Consider the following 20,529-nt stretch of genomic DNA (forward strand, 5'->3'; position numbering starts at 1 on the left):
TTAATGCTTTTTCCTTGCTTCATTCAAGTTCATCTTAATCACTCTTGATCTCTCAGTTGCTAGTGCCCATTCTCCCCAAAATTTAGTTTGTAGCTGCTGTATTTGTGTATAGTATGTACAGCATTTGTATATACTTACTAATGTACATGCTGCCTCCCCTGAGAGTCAGTCAACAAATATTTATTAGTAGCATACTGAGTGCCAGGCATTTTGCTAAGAACAGCGGGTGGTCGCTGATTAACTGATTAGTAGATTACGTGTTTCCTGATAGCATGAATGGTATAATTAACCAACTTTTGTACTTTTAAGTAGTTAGCTCAGAGTTCTGCATCTGTTGTTATTCAGTCATTCAGTTGAGCGTGATTCTTCATGACCCTGTGGGCCACACTGTGTTTGGGGTTTTCTTGGCAAAGATTCTAGAGTGATTTCTCATTTCCTTCCCCAGTGGATTAAGCAAAAAAGAAGTTAAGGGACTTCCCCAGTATCACTCAGCTACTAAGTATCTGAGGCTAGATTTGAACTCAAATCTAAATCCAGGCCCAGTATTCTATCCACTGAGCCACCGAGCTGTCTCTTGCTCTGCATCTAGTAGATGATTAATAATTGTTGGCCTAATTTGAAATATATGAAAATCTTCACGAAGGACATGTCAATCTATCTATCACAATAACTTTATATTTTTAAAAATAATTTGTGCTGGGGGCAGAGCCAAGATGGCAGAGTGGAAAGACACACATATGCAGGGTCTCCCCACATAGCCCATAAAATACCTGTAGAAAGGGACTCTCAACAAATTTTGGAGGAGCAGAAGTGGAAAACAACAGAGTGGAGGAGATTTCTAGCCCAGGGTGACGTGAAAGGCCCACAGGGAACCTTGGTTGCCAGCCCAGTCTTGGCCTCACAGGCACTGCTCATGAACAGCCCTTGGGGGCGGAATCCCCAGTTGCAGCAGCAGAGGGTCATGAGATCCCTCAACCCACAAGCACCAAAGGTCAGTGACGGGGGCTTTTTCAGCTGGCCAGGAAGGGAGAAGGACCTTCCCATAGCTCCAGCCTCAGGCAGCAGCTGCAGAGGCCCCACCAGGCAGGCAGCAGGAGTTCTCACAGCAGCCCCTAGAGCTGCCCGAGACCACTGCTGGATTGTAAAAACCACTGGGAGCAATGAGGGAGCTGGTCTTTCTCTTGCACTGAATGGTGGCCCTGCCCCCACAGCTTGATTGAATCCCACACCCCCAGTGCTAGCTTGGCAGAACTGGAGGTCAGGTGCCTGTGGAGAGGAAACTCTGCTAAAATTATGAGCACAAAAATCCTTCCCTGTGCCGAGACCAGTACACACTTGATTGTGCCACCTTGGAGGAACTGAGATCTTACAGGTCCCCAGAGTATACCCTACTCTTGACAAAGGACCCAAAAGTCAAGTAACTGGTTGGGAAAATGCCCAAAAAAGCGGGAAAAAATAAGACCATAGAAGGTTACTTTCTTGGTGAACAGATATCTTCTCCCATCCTTTCAGATGAGGAACAACAATGCTTACCATTAGGGAAAGACATAAAAGTCAAGGCTTCTGTATCCCAAATATCCAAAATAAATATTCAATGGGCTCAGGCTATGGAAGAGCTCAAAAAGGATTTTGAAAATCAAGTTAGACAGGTGGAGGAAAAAACCGGGAAGAGAAATGAGAGAGATGCAAGAAAAGCATGAAAAGTGGGTCAACACCTTGCTAAAGAAGACCCCCCCCAAAAAGCTGAAGAAAATAACCTTTCCAAATAGGCTAACTTAATTGGCAAAAGAGGTTCAAAGAGCCAATGAGGAGAAGAATGCTTTCAAAAGAAGAATTAGCTAAATGGAAAAGGAGGTCCAAAAGCTCACTGAAGAAAATAGTTCTTTCAAAATTAGAATGGAACAGATGGAGGCTAATGACTTTATGAGAAACCAAGAAATCACAAAACAAAAGCAAAAGAATGAAGAAATGGAAGATAATGTGAAATATCTTATTGGAAAAACAACTGACCTGGAAAACAGATCCAGGAGAGACAATTTAAAAATTATGGGGCTACCTGAAAGCCATGATCAAAAAAAAGAGCCTAGACATCATCTTTCATGAAATTATCAAGGAAAACTGCCCTGATATTCTAGAACCAGGGGCAAAATAAATATTGAAAGAATCCACCGATTACCTCCTGAAAGAGATCCAAAACTCCTAGGAACACTGTGGCCAAATTCCAGAGTTCCCAGGTCAAGGAGAAAATATTACAAGCAGCTAGGAAGAAACAATTCAAGTATTGTGGAAATACAATTGGGATAATACAAGATCTAGCAGCTTCTACATTAAAGGATCGAAGGGCATGGAATAGGATATTCCAGAAGTCAAAGGAACTAGGACTAAAACCAAGAATCACCTACCCAGCAAAACTGACTATAATACTTCAGGGGAAAAAATAGTCTTTCAATGAAATCAAGGACTTTCAAGCATTCTTGATGAAAAGACCAGAGCTGAAAAGAAAATTTGACCTTCAAACCCAAGAATCAAGAGAAGCATGAAAGGGTAAACAGTAAAGAGAAATCATAAGGGACTTACTAAAGTTGAACTGTTTACATTCCTACATGGAAAGACAATATTTGTAACTCTTGAAACTTTTTTCAGTATCTGGGTAGTTGGTGGGGTTACACACACACACACACACACACACACAGAGCACAGGGTGAACTGAATAGGATGGGATCCATATCTTAAAAAAATGAAATTAAATGGTGAGAGGGAAAAATATTGGGAGGAGAAAGGGAGAAATGGAATGGGGCAGGTTATCTCTCATAAAAGAGGTAAATAAAAGACTTTTCAGTGGAGGGAGAAAGAGGGGAGGTGAGAGAAAAAATATGAAGCTTACTCTCATCATATTAGACTAAAGGAAGGAATAAAATGCACACTCATTTTGGTATGAAAACCTATCTTACAATACAGGAAAGTGGGGGAGAAGGGGATAAGCAGGGTGGGGGGGGATGATGGAAGGGAGGGCAATGGGAGGAGGGAGCAATTTGAAGTCAACACTCTTGGGGAAGGATAGGATCAAAAGAGAGAATAGAAGCAATGGGGGGGCAGGATAAGATGGAGAGAAATACAGTTAGTTTTACATAATACGACTATTATGGAAGTCATTTGCAAAACCACACAGATATGGCCTATACTGAATTGCCTGCCTTCCCAAAGGGAATGGGTGGGGAGGGAGGGATGGGGAGAAGTTGGAACTCAAAGTTTTAGGAACAACTCTGTTGAGTATTGTTTTTGCACCTAGGAAACAGAAATACAGATAATGGGGTATAGAAAGTTATCTGGCCCTACAGGACAAAAGAGAAGATGGGGATAAAGGAAGGGAGGGATGTTAGAAGAGAGGGCAGATTGGTGATAGGGGCAATTAGAATGCTCAACATTTTGGGGTGGGGGTAGGGGAGAAATGGGGAGAAAATCTAGAACCCAAAATTTTGTGGAAATGAATGTTGAAAAGTTAAATAAATAAATTTTAAAAAATAATTTGTGCCTTTTTTTTAAAAAAGTCTTTTCTCTGGAAGATCTCTTTATCTTATTAGAAGCCAAGAAATACTTCTTTAATTAGTAGCTTTCTTAATATTTTTAATCTCAATCAAGTCCTTGTATTTTCTCAGCTCAATATACAAAGCTAAACTTGCTAAACAATATAATAAACATTCTTGTAAGTATAACCACACTATTTAAAGCTTTCACTGACTAAGACAGTGCATATATAATTTCGGATTTATTTGAGGTGTTGATCAATTATGCTGCATTTTCCCTTTCTTTTTAAAATAATTCTTTGTTTTAAGGAATGGTTCCTCAGAGAAAGGAGGATGTAGGAGAATATTTAGGCAAGGTAAAACCAAAGCATATCAATAAAAAAACCTGTATTTTAAAAGGCAAGGAAGCTCTTGGGGGCTAATCAAGCTACATTGCCATTGATGTAGCTTAGTGGTCTTGGACTGTGTTGATGTGGCTTCTTGATCTCCTAAAGGCACACTTCTGTAGGGCTACCTAAACTTTCTATGAGTTCTCAGTATAAGACTGCTTTATTATGGTGAGCAGAATAGAGAGAGGCTTTCCCTAGTAAGGGCACTGATGTATATCACTATACTAATGATGTAATATTGAGTAAGCTTATTGAGATCAGAGTGACTGAGGCCCAAAGGGAGATGGTTGCCCCATCATGAAGGATAAAGTATGGAAACTCAACCCTACGAAAATCCAGGATTCAGCCCACTCAGTCAAGTTCTGGGGGAATATGGTGGATGGGGGAAAATCAAATAAGGTACTGATACTTGCCTTCCCATAATTTAACAAGGAAGCGCAGAGGCTTATTGGATTCTTCAGGTTTTGTGAAACTCACATTCTTTACCTGCATACCCTGATGGCCTCCCCTGTCTACTGAGTCACTTACAAGTCCACCTTTTGAGTAGCGGCCAGAACAGCCTACAATTCTGTCAGACCTAAAGTAGTACACAGAACTAGTGACTTCCAGTTTAAGATGTGTAAAAAGTAATTGGTTATCTAAGATTTGAACTTAGGAGAGAGACTGGAGCTAGATATGTAAATTTGAAATCTTCTGCATAAAGAAGATAACTTGAATCCATTAAAGAGATACCACAGAAAAAAAAGAGAAAGCTGAGGATAGAGCCTAAGGAGACATCCACAGTTAGTGGGCAAAGATACAGACAAAGAATGACAAAAACACCAGAAATGAGTTGGTAATACACATGAGAGAAAAAATGAGAGAGAGAACACTGTCATGAAAATCTAGAGAGAAGAGAATATTCAGGAAAAAGAGTATGATCAATAGTGTCAGATGATAATACAGAGATAAAGAAGGACCAGAATGGAAAAAAGGTCATTAGAGCTGACAACAGAGTGGTAAATAATTTGGTCATTAAAGAGAGGGCAGTTTCAGTTGAATGATGAAGTTGAAAGTCAGATTTCTGAAGAAAAAGTGACCATTACTGGATGTCCCTAATCTTAGGGAAGCAATGAGCTTGCCATTGGGAGTACTGGAAAAGGAGTACAAAGAAGAGGAATAAGAAGGAGAAGAAAAAAGAGGCAACGATGTAATCAGATATAGCAAAAACAAAACATGCTAACTCCCTTATCCATCCCACAACGAGCCAACAAATGTGGAAAAGAACAAAGGGCAGAAATCCCAGGCTTTGCCTCTACTTTTTGGAAGGACAGGGTCCCAGATTTCAGTGATTTGGTCCATGCAAGCTAGTGATGAGACACAGCAGCATAGCAGGAACCTAAGAGTCACAGTACAGAGGACAACAGCCTCTGACACAGCCACTGATCAAAGCCATCTATAGGAGAGGAGCTAAGAGATCACTGCCGTCTTTCATGCAGCCTGCCTTGGTGCCAGTGTGGATACCAAGCCCTGGTCTGCAGCACCATCTCCTCAAGTGCTTCCCAGTCTCTCAGTCAGAATATATTTCTCTCTGGACTCCTACTGGGAGAATAATACCAAATTTCTGATCCTGCAGAGCCCTTTGCAGAGGAACTGTTCCCTTCTTTTGCAAGGCTTAGACAAGGACCCTTCCAGCATCCAGAAATTCAATAATACCACAAAGTAAACAAGAGAATCCCTTTGATTCTGGTAAATGTTCATTCACCATAATTATGTAGTGATGGTACCACCTTCTCCAAGCTGTTAAAAGAAAAGCACCCCCCAACAATATCACCCTTTTGTTTCCTAGATAAGAAAGGTATTTCTGGATTATTCCTTCCCTAGGGATTTCAGAGGTCTTGGGAGGTAATAGTCCTTCTGGAATCTCTTAGAGAGGGCAAAACATCCACGGACAAACCTATAATTTAACTAGCCTAAATAATCAGTTAGAAATTAAAGAATGGTGACAGTGATATAGTACATGAAAAGACAAACTATGAAACAATGCTCTATGAAGAATATTTTGGTTTGTATACTCCTGGAAACAGGAGTACATATTCCTAGCTCGCATTTTGTTTTAAAGTCCTATGCTTTGTATGTCAAATATTTCAATATTTTTTCAATAAATAAGTACATAATTAATAAAGTATAAAACTGAATCTCTATTCTTAAAGAGATGTTCTATTACTTGGATATACTGATCTCATCAATGTGGACATTCCATCAAAAATGAAGGTCATAAATTATTTATATCTGCTTATCCTATGCAACTCTTGTCCATGTCTACAATTGAGTAAAAGGTGATCCTCCCCAATACAGTGGTATAAATCTTCACATTCCCCGGTCATTTTGATACCAATGGGAGCATTCTGGGCCCCCAGCAATTATCACTCATCTTTGTCTTATGATAAAATCATCTTTTTGGTCATGCATTTGTTTGACAACATCCTTTATACCACTTCTGTATAATTAACTAACTGTAGTATGTTGTAACTCAATTTGGGAGGACAGGAATCCTTATTCAGTGAGGCACAGTTGAAAAAACAAAGATGTGCAGTCTCAGGAGCTGAGTTCCATTCTCAGCTCTGCTACTTAGCACCTAGGCTACTCAGGCAAGTCACGTAAGCTTGCTGGGCTTCAGTTTCCTCTCTGGTAAAAACAGAGTATTGGACTAAGTGACCTTCAAGGGCCCCTTCAGCTCTAAATCTATGATCCAATGGTCATTGTTGGCAACTGAATCTCAAAAGCAACAGATTATGCTTCTACACCTCAGAAAAGAAAGTGCAAGTCACTTTAATACAGTAAAAGGCAACTGATAATTAGCCTAGCAGTCTGCAACATGAGCAAGAAAAGTTGTTCTGCATGGGGGAATATGTTACCTATGCACTAAATATCCTCATATTACTTCTTCAGTGGGTTAAGTTTATGTATTCATAATTTCAATATAAAGGATTAAGAAGCAAATTATTAAGTAATAAAAAAAAAAAAACCTTAGCAACTCTTCAGCTCTAGTACCATGGAGGATGTATAACGGAACAAGTGTGATTTCATCACTATCTTCTGGAAATGAAAGCATGGACTTTGATTTACATAGCATCAAAAGCATAATGGATGTCATTTAAAATTTAAATAGGAAATAAAGCATCCTCCAAGAGCACATACACTGGGAATATTATATTTAGAAAAGCTGTCAGATATTCAAATAAATGAATCTCCTCATTTTCTCTCAAATTCAACAATCCAACTTTAAAATGACAAAGATGACACCTTTAAATAATTTATTATCAGAGCTTGCATAAACATGCTACATTTTTCTCAAAATATGTCTCATTTTAAGGTGAAGTATTTCAGTATTTCAAGAATTTGTCAGTTCATCACTGTGGATACATAACTGATACATATCTATATATCTATATATGTATATATATCTATACATATAGATATATATAATAAAAAGTAGCTAGTGTTTGAAAAGTGCTGTAGCTAGTCTGGAGCCTCTCCAAACTCTGAGAGGTTTATCCTTACACAACAATTAATAGCCCCATCATCAAGTCCATACTTGAAGCTTTTCTGGAATGATGGGACCTGCTGGAGCTTGTGCTCCACTGTCTCAGACTTTGAAAATCCAGGTTGTCCTCCATACCACAACCAGGCATTGGAAAAGGAATTGAAAATGTACCCAAGTTAGAGAAATATGACAAAATGGACAGGGTGAAGATAGAACTACAGCTCATTACTGACAAAAGGATCAATTAAAGAAACACAGATTAATGGTTTAATATGAAACATGAGAAAAAATAATAATACATTTCTAAGGTTATGTCTACACTAAATGGGTCCATTCAGCCTGTGCTAGCTCTTCAGGCACATACCAGAACTTTCAGAGGCCTATTTTCAAAGGATCATAGTTGAGAACAAGGAACAGGAAGGAGAAATTGAGACTGGATTTCTCTGAGCTAAGAGTCAAAAACCAGTAGGTTAAGATTGTTAGCATGTGGGAACTAGGAGAAGGATGTATCACTTGCTAACCATGTTTTGATACAATTCAGGCTAATCATGCACCCACATCTAATTCACAAAATTTAGCATGGTAGAGTAAAAAGAAAACCAGAATTGATGTCAAAAACCTGAGTCTGGCTCTTGGTTTTGCCATTTGGAAATGTCTTACCATAGACAACTCTGAGTCTTAGTTTCTTCATCTGCAAAATAGGGATAACAATACTTAAACTATTTATCTCACATGACTGCTATGAGAAAAATGCTTTGTAAATAGCTAAGTACTATATAAATGGATAATGATATTACTTCATTCTCACAAAAATCTTCTGAAGTTGGAATGGCAAGTATAATTATCTCCATTTTACAGATAAATAAACTAAGGTTCAGGGAAGTGACACACCCTTTCTCCCACAGCTAGAAAATAAGTAAAGATAAGACTGGAAATTAACTTTTCTAACTCAAAATACCTGTAAGACACTTCTGTGTTTGAAGTGTTGCTTTTTTTTCAACTATTGGACTCACTGACCAGTAGGGGCTAGAGGCCATGACATACAAAGTTCAACTGAAAGAACCTGGAGATATTTAGCACAGAGAAGACCTGGATATGATTGCTATCATCAAATATTAGAAGGAATCTGGTAGAAAACCCTAACTGGAGCTATGGCTCTGGAAGGTAGAACTGTAAGAGTTCAAATCAGTAAAAGTTCAAAACATCAGAGAGGCCTGATTTAAAGAAAAAAATAAACAACCTTCTAACAATTTTATACCTTCGAATAGAATGGGCTACATTGGGAGACTGTGGATTACTGTATTACTATCTATGTCTTCTTATACTTCAGTTAATTTTTCTTCCTTTTTATATTTAGATGTTATACTATTTGGAACACAAATTTAATATTTATATTGTTTGTTTTTTATGGTTTAGTTTAGCATAATATAATTTCTTTATCTGTTTATATAATGAATTTTTTGCTTTGTCTGATAGCACAAGTTGCAAATTCTGCTTTTGAGGATTTAACTAAAAACATAGTATATTGTGTTCCAGCCTCTCATTTTTATTCCATATATCTGCTTTTTAGATATACTGGTTGTTAGCAAAAGATTGTAGAGTTTACTGTTTAATTCACTCATATTTAAAATTATGAGTTAGGTTTATATTTTCCTCCATTTGTGTCTCTGGGGCATTTTAAAAATTTGAATTAAAATTTTTTTGCTCCCTTTTCTTTCTGAATTCTGTACTATGTTCTTTCATTAGCTTTGCTTGTTTTACATTAAAGTAAACTTAATTTGGGCACTCTCCCTCACCTCAACTCTTACTTCTTTTGTTTAGTAATGATGATGAAGCATTGCACTAAGTAGAAATGTTCCTGTGCTCCAATTTTACCCCCTGACCCTTTTATGATCATTTTCTTTCCCATTTCCCAGGTATCTCCTCTCACAGCCCATGCCCTCCACCTGCTCTGAATGCCAACTGTTCCTATGATCTCTGATTTCCCATCTCCTGAGGCTGGGTATTGTCTGTGAAGGCACAACACTCCCTCAGAGAGGGTGCTCTCACTGGGATATTTTCTTGTATTACTTCTTGCAGTATGTTTTGCTGTTGTTTTTTGCTTATCATGATCTTCTCAGAGGCCTATGATCCTGAAGTTATCTCTGTGCATCTTATCTTCAAGATAACTATGTTTTGCTTGAACAGAGATCAAGTGTTCTTTAATTATATCGGTACTTTGTTTCTCTTCTTCCAGATTATCCCCCACTATATTATATTTGCATCTGTTTTTCTTTCTAATTTCTTTGTAGTCATTTGCCATCATAGATTCCAATTCTTCTATTCTGCTCATTTTTTCTGTTCTTTAGGTCATAAATTCTGCTACTTATTCCTTTCCAACTTCTCTCTTAAACCAACATGAACAGTTCCGGGTTTTCATGGGGATTCCACAGAGTGAAGTATTTCATCAAATCTTGGTTTAATTTTCTTTTAGGGAAGGAAGAATATTTGAGAGTTTAATAATGTTTTAAATGTCTTTGTACTCACTTTTCCTTCTAATTTTTGTATCACCTATATTGAATTATCTCTCTGGGTTTTTAACTAAATTCTCCCCTCCCCTTTGAGATTTTCAGTGTTTCTAGTCTAGTCATGAAGCAAGATGGCCCAGTGGATAGAATACTGGGCCTGGACTCATTAAGAGTCATCTCCCTGAATTCAAATATAGCCTTAAACACTTACTACCCATATGACCCTGGACAAGTCATTTAACCCTGTCTGCCTCAATTCCCTCATTTGTAAAATGAGTTGGCAAACCACTCCAGTATCTTTGCCAAGAAATCCCCAAATGGGGTCATAAAGAGACGACATGGCTGAAATAACTCAACAACAAAAGTCTTTAGTCAAATTGTGGAGATGAACTGGCCTGGGAATCTCAGTGAATTGCTCATCTGCCACATGACACCCACTAAGTAGAAGTGAGGCCACTATTTTAGGGCCTTATAGGATCAGTAAGATACCACGATAACATATATTTTATGCAAGAATGTTCACTGCCAGTATGCTCTCCTTTTCAAGTTTTTTTTAAAATATAAGTACTGTTTTCATCATTTTCTTACTTATAATTTTATTATAATATAACATAATAATATAAGATAATTTTGGAAGTCTGAATTAACCAAAGGTTTTCAGTGATCTCAAGGACTTTAATTTTTCAGATTTCAGTACTCCTCAACATCATATCTTACCAAATGAGGATGAGGAGTGAGATATTTGTAAAATACTTAGCACAATCATTAGGTACTTACCAAATGCTTTTTCTCTTCCCATTTCCGTCTCTTATTTTGTCAAATCTGGATTCAGGGTATTTGACTTTTTTTTTTTGATTGCCCTATACTAGTCAGCAGTACTGTTGCATGACTTCGAGCAGTGGGTAGCATTAATAAATTAAAGCCCTTACCTAGCACTCATGAGATCTATTTTCAAATTTAATTTTATACAGGACTGGTACAAAATGAAAGCATTCACTTCCTTGGTCATGCCCACTGATGGTGATCAGTATCATCTGCACTGAAACCATTCTAGTAGGTGGAGTACTGATATATCTAATTTGGTCTGACATATTTTGCCTTCCTCTGGTACTAGAATATGAATGAACACTGATTGCTTCATTGCCCTCTGTTTCAAGCTGATCATCATGATGATTACAAATAGGGCCAGCCTGTAATGGAACCTTGTGCTGCCTTCTCTTTTTCTTAGATTTATTGCAACAGTTTCACCAAATGTGCCAGACTGTTAACCCAAAAGGTGACATAGCCAGAACCTAATTGGTCAGCATTTCAGGGTTCTTGCCAGGTCTCCATAGCTACCTTAAGAGCTCTCAGGCACAAAGGCTCCCTGCTCTATCTCACCTGGCTACCACTGCTTTTCTGTGCCATTGCCCTCACCCCTCATCACATAGATGCTAGACTGGGTTTTCAGGAAGTTAGCAGCAGCAGCAGCAGCAGCAGTAACAACAGTAGTCTTTATAAAGTACTAAAAGGATATGTGGAGAATAGGCAATGTCTCAGAAGGCTATGGATAAACAAGTATCCCAATATTTAAACAGTGAGTAATGAACTCTAGAACTGTAGACTTGTAGTTTGATTTGAATCACACACAAAATTTTACAACCTATAATTAAATGAACTGCATGAGTACTTAGAAAGGGAGGCAAGCTTAAGTGGAGACAACAGGTAAAGGGAGGTGTCTGAGGTTAAGAAGGTAATAGATCTGGGATTTGAAGGAAGAATCTCTAATATGTCTTTTGACATGGGCTTGAATCCCAGCTCTGATATTAGCTGTGTATCCCCCCTAGATTTCAATTTCCTCATTTGTAAGGGAAATCTCAGAGTCTGTTCTTGTACTAATTCCACTATCCTATGAATCTAAATCATTTGCTTCTCTCACTACATTATGTTGCCTTTTATGATGAGGGAATTTGAAACTGTATCATATGAAGATTGTAGGGAATAATTAGGGATGGTAAATCTAGAGAAGAAGACTCTTAAGTGAGGCATATCTGTCTTTAAATATCTGAAGAACTATAACATGAAAGAGGGATTACATTTGCTTTGTTGGACTGAAGAAAGCAAAGCTAAGCAGAAATGACAGAGAGGCAGAGTTAGAGTTCAGATACAAGGAAGAATTTCTAAATAATTAGAGCTGGGTGAAAATGGAATAGGCTGCATTATATATAGTGAGCCTGCTATAACCAGATGCACTTAAGCATAGGATAGATTGCCATTTGTAAGGAGTATTATAGGTGGTATCTGGTAGGGGCTGACCAAGATGAACTACAGGAATCTTTCTACTTCTGGGATTTGAGGATTAAAAAATAACCCAAAAGTTATGAAATTTTTGATTTCTACAGTTAGCTGGCCAAAAATTTTAAGGTATGCAATCAAACAAATGCTTAGGTGGTTTAACATTTCTTCTCAGGAAGTAAATTTTTCATTTTCAGTATCAATAGAAATTTCTGTATTTTCGTTATAAAAGAACAGTATTTCATGATGGATCTTGAATTGTTTTGATCATAAAGATATATCAAAGACACAATAATTTACCTAGTAGTAATCAGTTGACTCAACATATTAAAAATGATAACTTCCTAATGACTTCGTTATAATCTCTTAGGGGCAATATAAGTTTAAGACACAGAACAAAATGTATAACCTGTCTAGTACCTTAACTTGGAGTTTTGCTTCTGGTAGTCGACCTTTCCATGATGCTACAAATTTAAGGCTATCCACCGAACAGCTCATTGCCCTATAAAAATATTATTTCAAATGTTATATATGAAACTATTAGAAAAATACATTCTAATGAAAAGAGACAATATAATAATTAATATAATAATTAAATTTGTGTTTATCCAGAATCACAACCAGAAAGCACTTGATATGTGTAATGTCAAACCTTAGTTCATGCTCATAAGAGCCTTCTGCAAATATCACAGGAAGAGCAAAATATGTTAAGCATAATTTCAGTTATAAATCTACTTTATTATATTCTAGTTTTCTGAAAACTGGTACTACATTTATGATACATGGCAATCTTGATGATATATACTGTAACTCTGAATTTAAAATAACAATTTTAAATTAGAGAATTCCATTTACTAATGCTTCTTGATAAATCAGACTTGTTACAAAGGTTACAAATTCTTAATCAAACTATTAACATAACTTAATAATTAGGAATTCTCTTACATAGCATTTGTGTAAAAGAAAATTCATTTTTAATTTATGTTATTTCTATGTTCAAATATTAATAACTGATATTCTCATTGTAAAGTATTAGGAAACTATACAAGTATTAAAACCCATTTAAAATCCATTTTTGGCAATCAAGGAAAATAGTCAATAATTAATAAAATCAGTATAAATGGCCTTGGGTATATAAGGTAGATAACCTTTAATTTACCTTGCAGTTTCTTGGCGTAGAGCATTAAGAAATGTGTCTGGATGGAAGAGTTCTGAAAGGTCAAGGGTGTCTGACAGCAGTGCCTGCTTTTCTGCTTTATCTACCCAGTGCTGGAAAAGTATAGAATAGAAAAAAAAAGTTAGTTTTAGAAAGTTATAATTTGCTGACATTTTTTATCTCAAATAAGCTTTTAAATTATGGGGACCAATATAAAAACTATTTTAAAAAGACAATAATGGTTTTTATATGTTAGTAAGAAAATTTCATTTTACATTTTGAAGTTTGCCATAATTGGTATCATATATTACTGACCACAATATAATCTGACATCTGTATAATCTTTTACACATTTAAATCTACTGAAAACATGGAGCTTATAAGTTCTTTATTACTTATATTAAAATTTCTCTCTTTTACTCCAAGCTTTGAATTTCTTGTGCTAACACTGTTAAATGTGTTTGTTTTTTAGTCACTTAAGAGGCATACTCAGTTCAGGAACCTCTCCTTTTCTATCTTGTTAAAATAAGTTTTAGGGATTTATATTTTTCTCTGAGCTCGGCTTTAGCTATGTCCTATTAGCTTTAGTGTACTATTTCATTTTTATTATTTTAATATAATCATTGTTTCTATCATTTGCTCTTTGACACTCTCATTCAGGATACTATTACTTAGTATATTGAGGTCTATAGCTTTGATTCATGTTTCCCTTATCATGTTTGTTGTGTAGACTATAAAGGATTAATTTATTATTTCTGCCTTTTTACATTTATTTGATTTCTTTCTGTTCTAGCAAGTGAAAATTTTTGTAAGGTACTATAGGATGCTGAGAAATATGTATATTTTTTAATATTCTCATTTTCTACCAATTTGTTCAGCTCTACATTTTACTTCTTAATCTTTCTGTTAACTTTAGTTTTGAGAGAGAAGTGTAAAAAAAAGTCTACTATTCTCTTACTATAATGTTTTTTGCAATTCAGCTAGCTTTTCTTGTAAAAACTTACCCCTATGCCATTGTGTGTATATATTAATATTGTTATTTTCTAATTAGCCTATGATTCTTTAAGCAGAATAAACTTAGTTTTCCTGTTTTTTTCTCTTAAAATTATCAATTTACACTTGTTTAGTCACCTGCAAGTTTATAGCAACTGTCTTAACCCTAAGGGGAGAGAACTAAAATGCTGTGTCTAAAACTGCTGCCACTACAAGGTGAGCAGTAGCACAGAAAGGTAGGAGGGGGTACAGCAGTTTTAGGAAGCATCTCTCAGGGACCGTGCACATGGGTTAACTCCAAAAAAATCTGTGCCTAAATGTGTAGCAGCTATAAGACCAGTGTAGTTGTGGTCTGTGGGATATCAAGGTAGAGTTAGGTGCAAAGTAAGATTATTACCAGCTAGTGGGGATGATCTTCAGACATTTTTCTAAAATTAGTAATTATGTTATGATGGATTCTTTAAACTAGGGAAAAAGAACAACCATTTACTAAGTGCCTACTATGTGCCAGGCACTATGGTAAGCACTTGACAATTATTGTGTCTTGATCCTCACAACCCTGGAAGGTAGATGTTATTACTATTCCCATTTTAGAGTTGAGGAAACCGAGGCAGACAGGTTAATTTGCCCAGTGTCACACAGCTAGTAATTATCTGAGGCTGAATTTGAACTCAGGCCTTCCTGACTTCAGATCCAGCGCTCTATCTATTGCACTATTTGACTGCTTCAATTATCCTCCTCCTGTCATCTTCTTATCACTGCATGTTGTATTTTAAAACTCTTGCTTATTGGATGAGGTGGAAAGAAAGCTATCTCTAAGGTACATCTCACTGTGCCATCTACCAAAGATTCTTCAAAGCATATATTTCTCACTCATCTCAAGTAGTTATGAGACTGTTTGCTTTCTATTTTCATTAGCAAAAGCAATATTTACTTCTCTTTTGTTAAATCTCTTTTTTTTTACTATTTATAATATCTTCTGTTTCACAATATTTACTTAAAATTGATCCTTTTATAATGCAATTTACATTACTTTTAATTAATGCTTTGAAATATACTTAAATAACTCTTAAACGTAAACAATTTTTAAAATGTATCATAGCTAGGGCCATAGGGCACATAGGTTCAAACTCATTAAAAGGCTCAGTATGGCTAATAATTAGATTTTCACTTCACTACATTCTGAAGTAATATAGTTAGTTAAGGATGAAAAGTTTCTTTCAATTAAATGTTTTCAATGCTTTATATAATGAAGAACTTGCTAGTCTGTTAAGCTTATAGGCAGACTATAAGAAAAATACAGCCTTCAATACAATTTTTAAAAAATTCCTGAATGTAAACAGTGCCTTACAAAGACACCACATTAAAAAACAAAACTAAAATAGTAACTGACTTACAAATATGTAAACTAAAACTTAAATAGCCTAATTTGTGGCAAATAAATGTGTAAATGGTTTTTTTTTTTTTTTTGGTCATTTTAGTTTTTGCCTGTATATCCCTGATGCTTAATAAGTGGCACGCAGAAGGCAATTAAGAGATGTTTGTTGAATTGAATTGAATATTCTAAATATAAACTATAGCTCTAGCCTACATATGCTTTAAATTTCTCTTACTAATAAATATTCATGCAAGAATTATGAAATTGTAAATTTGCTTCTCCCTTCATATACAGGAAAGTAAAAAATAAAATAAAATAAAACAAAAAAAACTTGAATTTTTTCTTTCAGCCAACCCTCTCTCCCAACTCCTTTCTTTATTCCCCAAGGCAGTGAGCTGAAGCTTTCACCACATAGACTCAACTTATACTCCCAGCTCTCTAGCCCCAAGGGCAAGTGACAGCTCTCAATCACCTAAGTATATAAATGCATGAAAAGGCAAAGACTTCCACAATCTTTTAACACTTTCACAGAATGAACTCATACCCCAGAGGGGCTGTAGTTACAAACCTCCTGATAAGCCTCCTTCACTACTCCTTCATTCCACCCACTTAGCAAAGATCCTTCCCTCAAACTCTGCTGAAAAAACAGGCCATTTAAGGTGAATTTCCTTGTCAAAATCCTTTACATCATCCCTCATTCTTCCCTCTTTTACTTCAGTCTCTGACCAAGAGGTCATTCTAATTGTCAAGTCGAATACATCTACTTGTAACCTTCATCCCATGCCTTGCCACTTTTTTGACAGAATGTTCCCACAATAACTGTCATACACAACTTACCCCCCCCAATATTAAATATATTCCTACTCACTATTCATTCCATTCTGTTTACAAACTTTCCCAGGTTTTCCCACCTTTAAAATACCCTCACCTAATTCTACCATCCCCATTTGTCTATTCTACATCTATCCTCTCTTTCAAAGCCAAACTTCTCAAAAAAGCCTTCACCCTCCTTATCTCTAGTTCCACTCAGTCAACTAGCAAGTATTAAGTGCTTATTGTATGCCAAGAACTGTGCTAAGCACCAAACACACACACACATACATACATACACACACACACACACACACAAACTAGCCTCTACTTTGAAGGAATTTACAGACTAATGGAGAAGACAACATGTAAACAATTATGTACCAAGAAGACATATATAGGACTCAGAAGAGCTTCTTGTAGAAGGTAAGATTGTAGCTGGGACTTGAAAGTATCCAGAAAACCTAGGAAGGCAGAAGTAAGGAGGGGACAGGATTCTAGGTATGAGGGACAATGAATGAAATTGTTTGCAGTTGGGAAATGGAGAGTCCTGGGGAAGGAAGGGCAAGTAGGCTAGTGTTACTGGATTATAGCCTCCATGGAAAGGAGTAATATATAAGAAGGTTGGAAAAGTAGGAACGGCCAGGTTAGGAAAGCCTTGAACAGGGAGATGACATGGTCAGACTTGCATTTTAGAAAGATCAATAGAGGATGGATTGGATTAGGAAGATATTTGATGCAGAGAGACCAACTAGCAAGCTAATGCAACAATCCAAGATGAGGTAAGAGGCTATGAAAAGGTAGTTGCAGTGTTAGAGGATAAAGACAGATAAATATACATACATATATACATGTATATACATACATATAAACACACATATATATGCATATACATATGTATATAAGATGTTACGAAGGTATAGAGGAGGAGACCTGACCACTGATTGATTGGGTATGGGGGGTAACAAAGTGTGAGGAATCAAATCTGACATCTAGGTTGCAAGCCTGGGGAATGGAAAGGATGTCAATATTCTCCAGAGCAATAGCGAAATTTGAAATGGAAGAGAGTTGGAGGTGGGTTTCAGTACTGGACATGTAGAACTGAAGATGTCTAAAGGACATTCAGTTCAAGATGTCAAAAAGGCAGTTGGAGTTATGATTGGAGAGAGGTTACAGTTAGACTAGTAGATCTGAGAGTCATCTGCATAGAGATGAAGATCAAAACCATGGAGGCTGATAAGACAGCCAAGTCAAACAGTATAAGGGGAAAAAAGAAGAGGGCACTGTTGTAGATCTGATGTAGATGAAAATCCAATAGAAGAGAGAGAGAAGGAGCAATTAGATCGCTATGAGGAAAACCAGGAAAGAGGAGTATCCCAAAAACCTAGAAAGAAGAAAATATTCAAATAGAAAATATTCAAAGGGGGGGCGGAGCCAAGATGGCAGAGTAGAAAGATGCACATACGCTACCTCCAAACCCACTGCCCATAAAATACCTATAAAAAAAGAACCACCGGCGAATTCTGGAGCAGCAGAAGCCACAGAACAATGGAGCGGACGAGATTTCTGCTCCAGAGAGACTGAAAACCTCTCGCAAAAGGTCCCTCGCACCCCGGACCCACAGCAGAGCCCAACCCTGCCTCGGCGCGGCGCGGAAATGAGCGGATCCAAGCAGGCTTCAGGGACAGAATCTCCAGCGGCCGCACGGGTCCCCCCACCCACAGGTGACAAGGGTCGGTGAGAGGGTCTCTTCGGCAGGTCAAGAGGGGTGTGGGGTGCCCCCATAACTCAGGGCCCCTGAGGAGGCAGCAGAAGAGGCGGGAACAGACCAGGGCTCCCAAAGCAGGCAGGAGCTCTGATCCATTGTCGAAGGTCTCTGCATAAATCCCCTGAGGGAACTGAGCCCAGTGTGGTGGCCCTGCTCCCCACCTGAGCACCTGAACTTAATCTCACACTGAATAGCAGCCCTGCCCCCGCCCAAAGCCCTGAGGCTGGGAAGAAGCATTTGAATCTCAGACCCCAAGTGCTGGCTGGGCGGATCTGGAGGCCAATTGGGGGTGGAGAGGACACTCAGAAGTCAAGTCACTGGCTGGGAAAATGCCCAGAAAAGGGAAAAAAAAATAAGACTATAGAAGGTTACTTTCTTGGTGAACAGGCATTTCCTCCCTTCCTTTCTGATGAGGAAGAACAATGCTTACCATCAAGGAAAGACACAGAAGTCCAGGCTTCTGTATCCCAGCCCACTCAATGGGCTCAGGCCATGGAAGAGCTCAAAAAGGATTTTGAAAATCAAGTTACGGAGGTGAAGGAAAAACTGGGAAGAGAAATGAGTGACATGCAAGCAAAGCATGAAAAACAAGTAAACACCCTGCTAAAGGAGACCCAAAAAAAATGCTGAAGAAAATAACACCTTGAAAAATAGGCTAACTCAATTGGCAAAAGAGGTTCAAAAAGCCAATGAGGAGAAGAATGCTTTCAAAAGCAGAATTAGCCAAATGGAAAAGGAGATTCAAAAGCTCACTGAAGAAAATAGTTCTTTCAAAATTAGAATGGAACAGATGGAGGCTAATGACTTGATGAGAAACCAAGAAATCACAAAACAAAAGCAAAAAAAATGAAAAAATGGAAGATAATGTGAAATATCTCATTTGAAAAATAACTGACCTGGAGAATAGGTCCAGGAGAGACAATTTAAAAATTATGGGCCTACCTGAAAGCCATGATCAAAAAAAGAGCCTAGACATCATCTTTCATGAAAATATCAAGGAAAACTGCCCTGAGATTCTAGAACCAGAGGGCAAAATAAGTATTCAAGAAATCCACAGATCACTGCCTGAAAGAGATCCAAAAAGAGAAACTCCTAGGAACATTGTGGCCAAATTCCAGAGTTCCCAGGTCAAGGAGAAAATATTGCAAGCAGCTAGAAAGAAACAATTCAAGTATTGTGGAAATACAATCAGGATAACACAAGATCTAGCAGCTTCTACATTAAGGGATCGAAGGGCATGGAATAGGATATTCCAGAAGTCAAAGGAACTAGGACTAAAACCAAGAATCACCTACCCAGCAAAACTGACTATAATACTTCAGGGGAAAAATTGGTCTTTCAATGAAATAGAGGGCTTTCAAGCATTCTTGATGAAAAGACCAGAGCTGAAAAGAAAATTTGACTTTCAAACACAAGAATGAAAAGAAGCATGAAAAAGTAAATAGCAAAGAGAAGTCATAAGGGACTTTACTACAGTTGAACTGTTTATATTCCTACAAGGAAAGACAATATTTGTAACTCTTGAAACTATTCAGTATCTGGGTACTGGGTGGGATTACACACACACACATGCACACGCACACGCACACACACATAGAGACAGAGTGCACAGAGTGAATTGAAGAGGATGGGATCATATCTTAAAAAAATGAAATCAAGCAGAGAGAGAGAAACATACTGGGAGGAGAAAGGGAGAAATGGAATAGGGCAAATTATCTCTCATAAAAGAGGCAAGCAAAAGACTTATTAGTGGAGGGATAAAGAGGGGAGGGGAGAGAAAAACATGAAGTTTACTCTCATCACATTCCACTAAAGGAAGGAATAAAATGCACACTCATTTTGGTATGAAAACCTATCTTACAATACAGGAAAGTGGGGGATAAGGGGATAAGCAGGGTCGGGGGGATGATGGAAGGGAGGGCATGGGGAGGAGGGAGCAATTTGAGGTCAACACTCATGGGGAGGGACAGGATCAAGAGAGAGAACAGAAGTAATAGGGGACAGGATAGGATGGAGGGAAATATAATTAGTTCTTACACAACACTACTATTATGGAAGTCATTTGCAAAACTACATAGATTTGGCCTATATTGAATTGCTTGCCTTCCAAAGGGAAGGGGTGGGGAGGGAGGGAGGAAGAGAAGTTGGAACTCAAAGTTTTAGGAACAACTGTAAAGTACTGTTCTTGCCACTAGGAAATAAGA

The 20,529-nt window shown here is 37.5% G+C and overlaps 1 protein-coding gene across 6 annotated transcripts in view; it reads right to left on the reverse strand.

Annotated features, from left to right (window-relative positions):
* Positions 1-20,529, reverse strand: part of DYNC2H1 (dynein cytoplasmic 2 heavy chain 1) — a 413,209-nt gene that overhangs the window by 25,875 nt on the left and 366,805 nt on the right. For all 6 annotated transcript variants that reach the window (XM_072611238.1, XM_072611237.1, XM_072611242.1 and 3 more), the window contains 2 exons: positions 13,380-13,489; positions 12,641-12,722 (listed from right to left, as the gene is read on the reverse strand). In XM_072611238.1, the coding sequence (XP_072467339.1) occupies positions 12,641-12,722; positions 13,380-13,489 (192 nt within the window). The remainder of the gene's footprint in view (positions 1-12,640; positions 12,723-13,379; positions 13,490-20,529) is intronic.

Source organism: Notamacropus eugenii, chromosome 5 (genome assembly GCF_028372415.1).
Source record: "Notamacropus eugenii isolate mMacEug1 chromosome 5, mMacEug1.pri_v2, whole genome shotgun sequence".
Lineage (NCBI taxonomy): Eukaryota > Metazoa > Chordata > Mammalia > Diprotodontia > Macropodidae > Notamacropus > Notamacropus eugenii.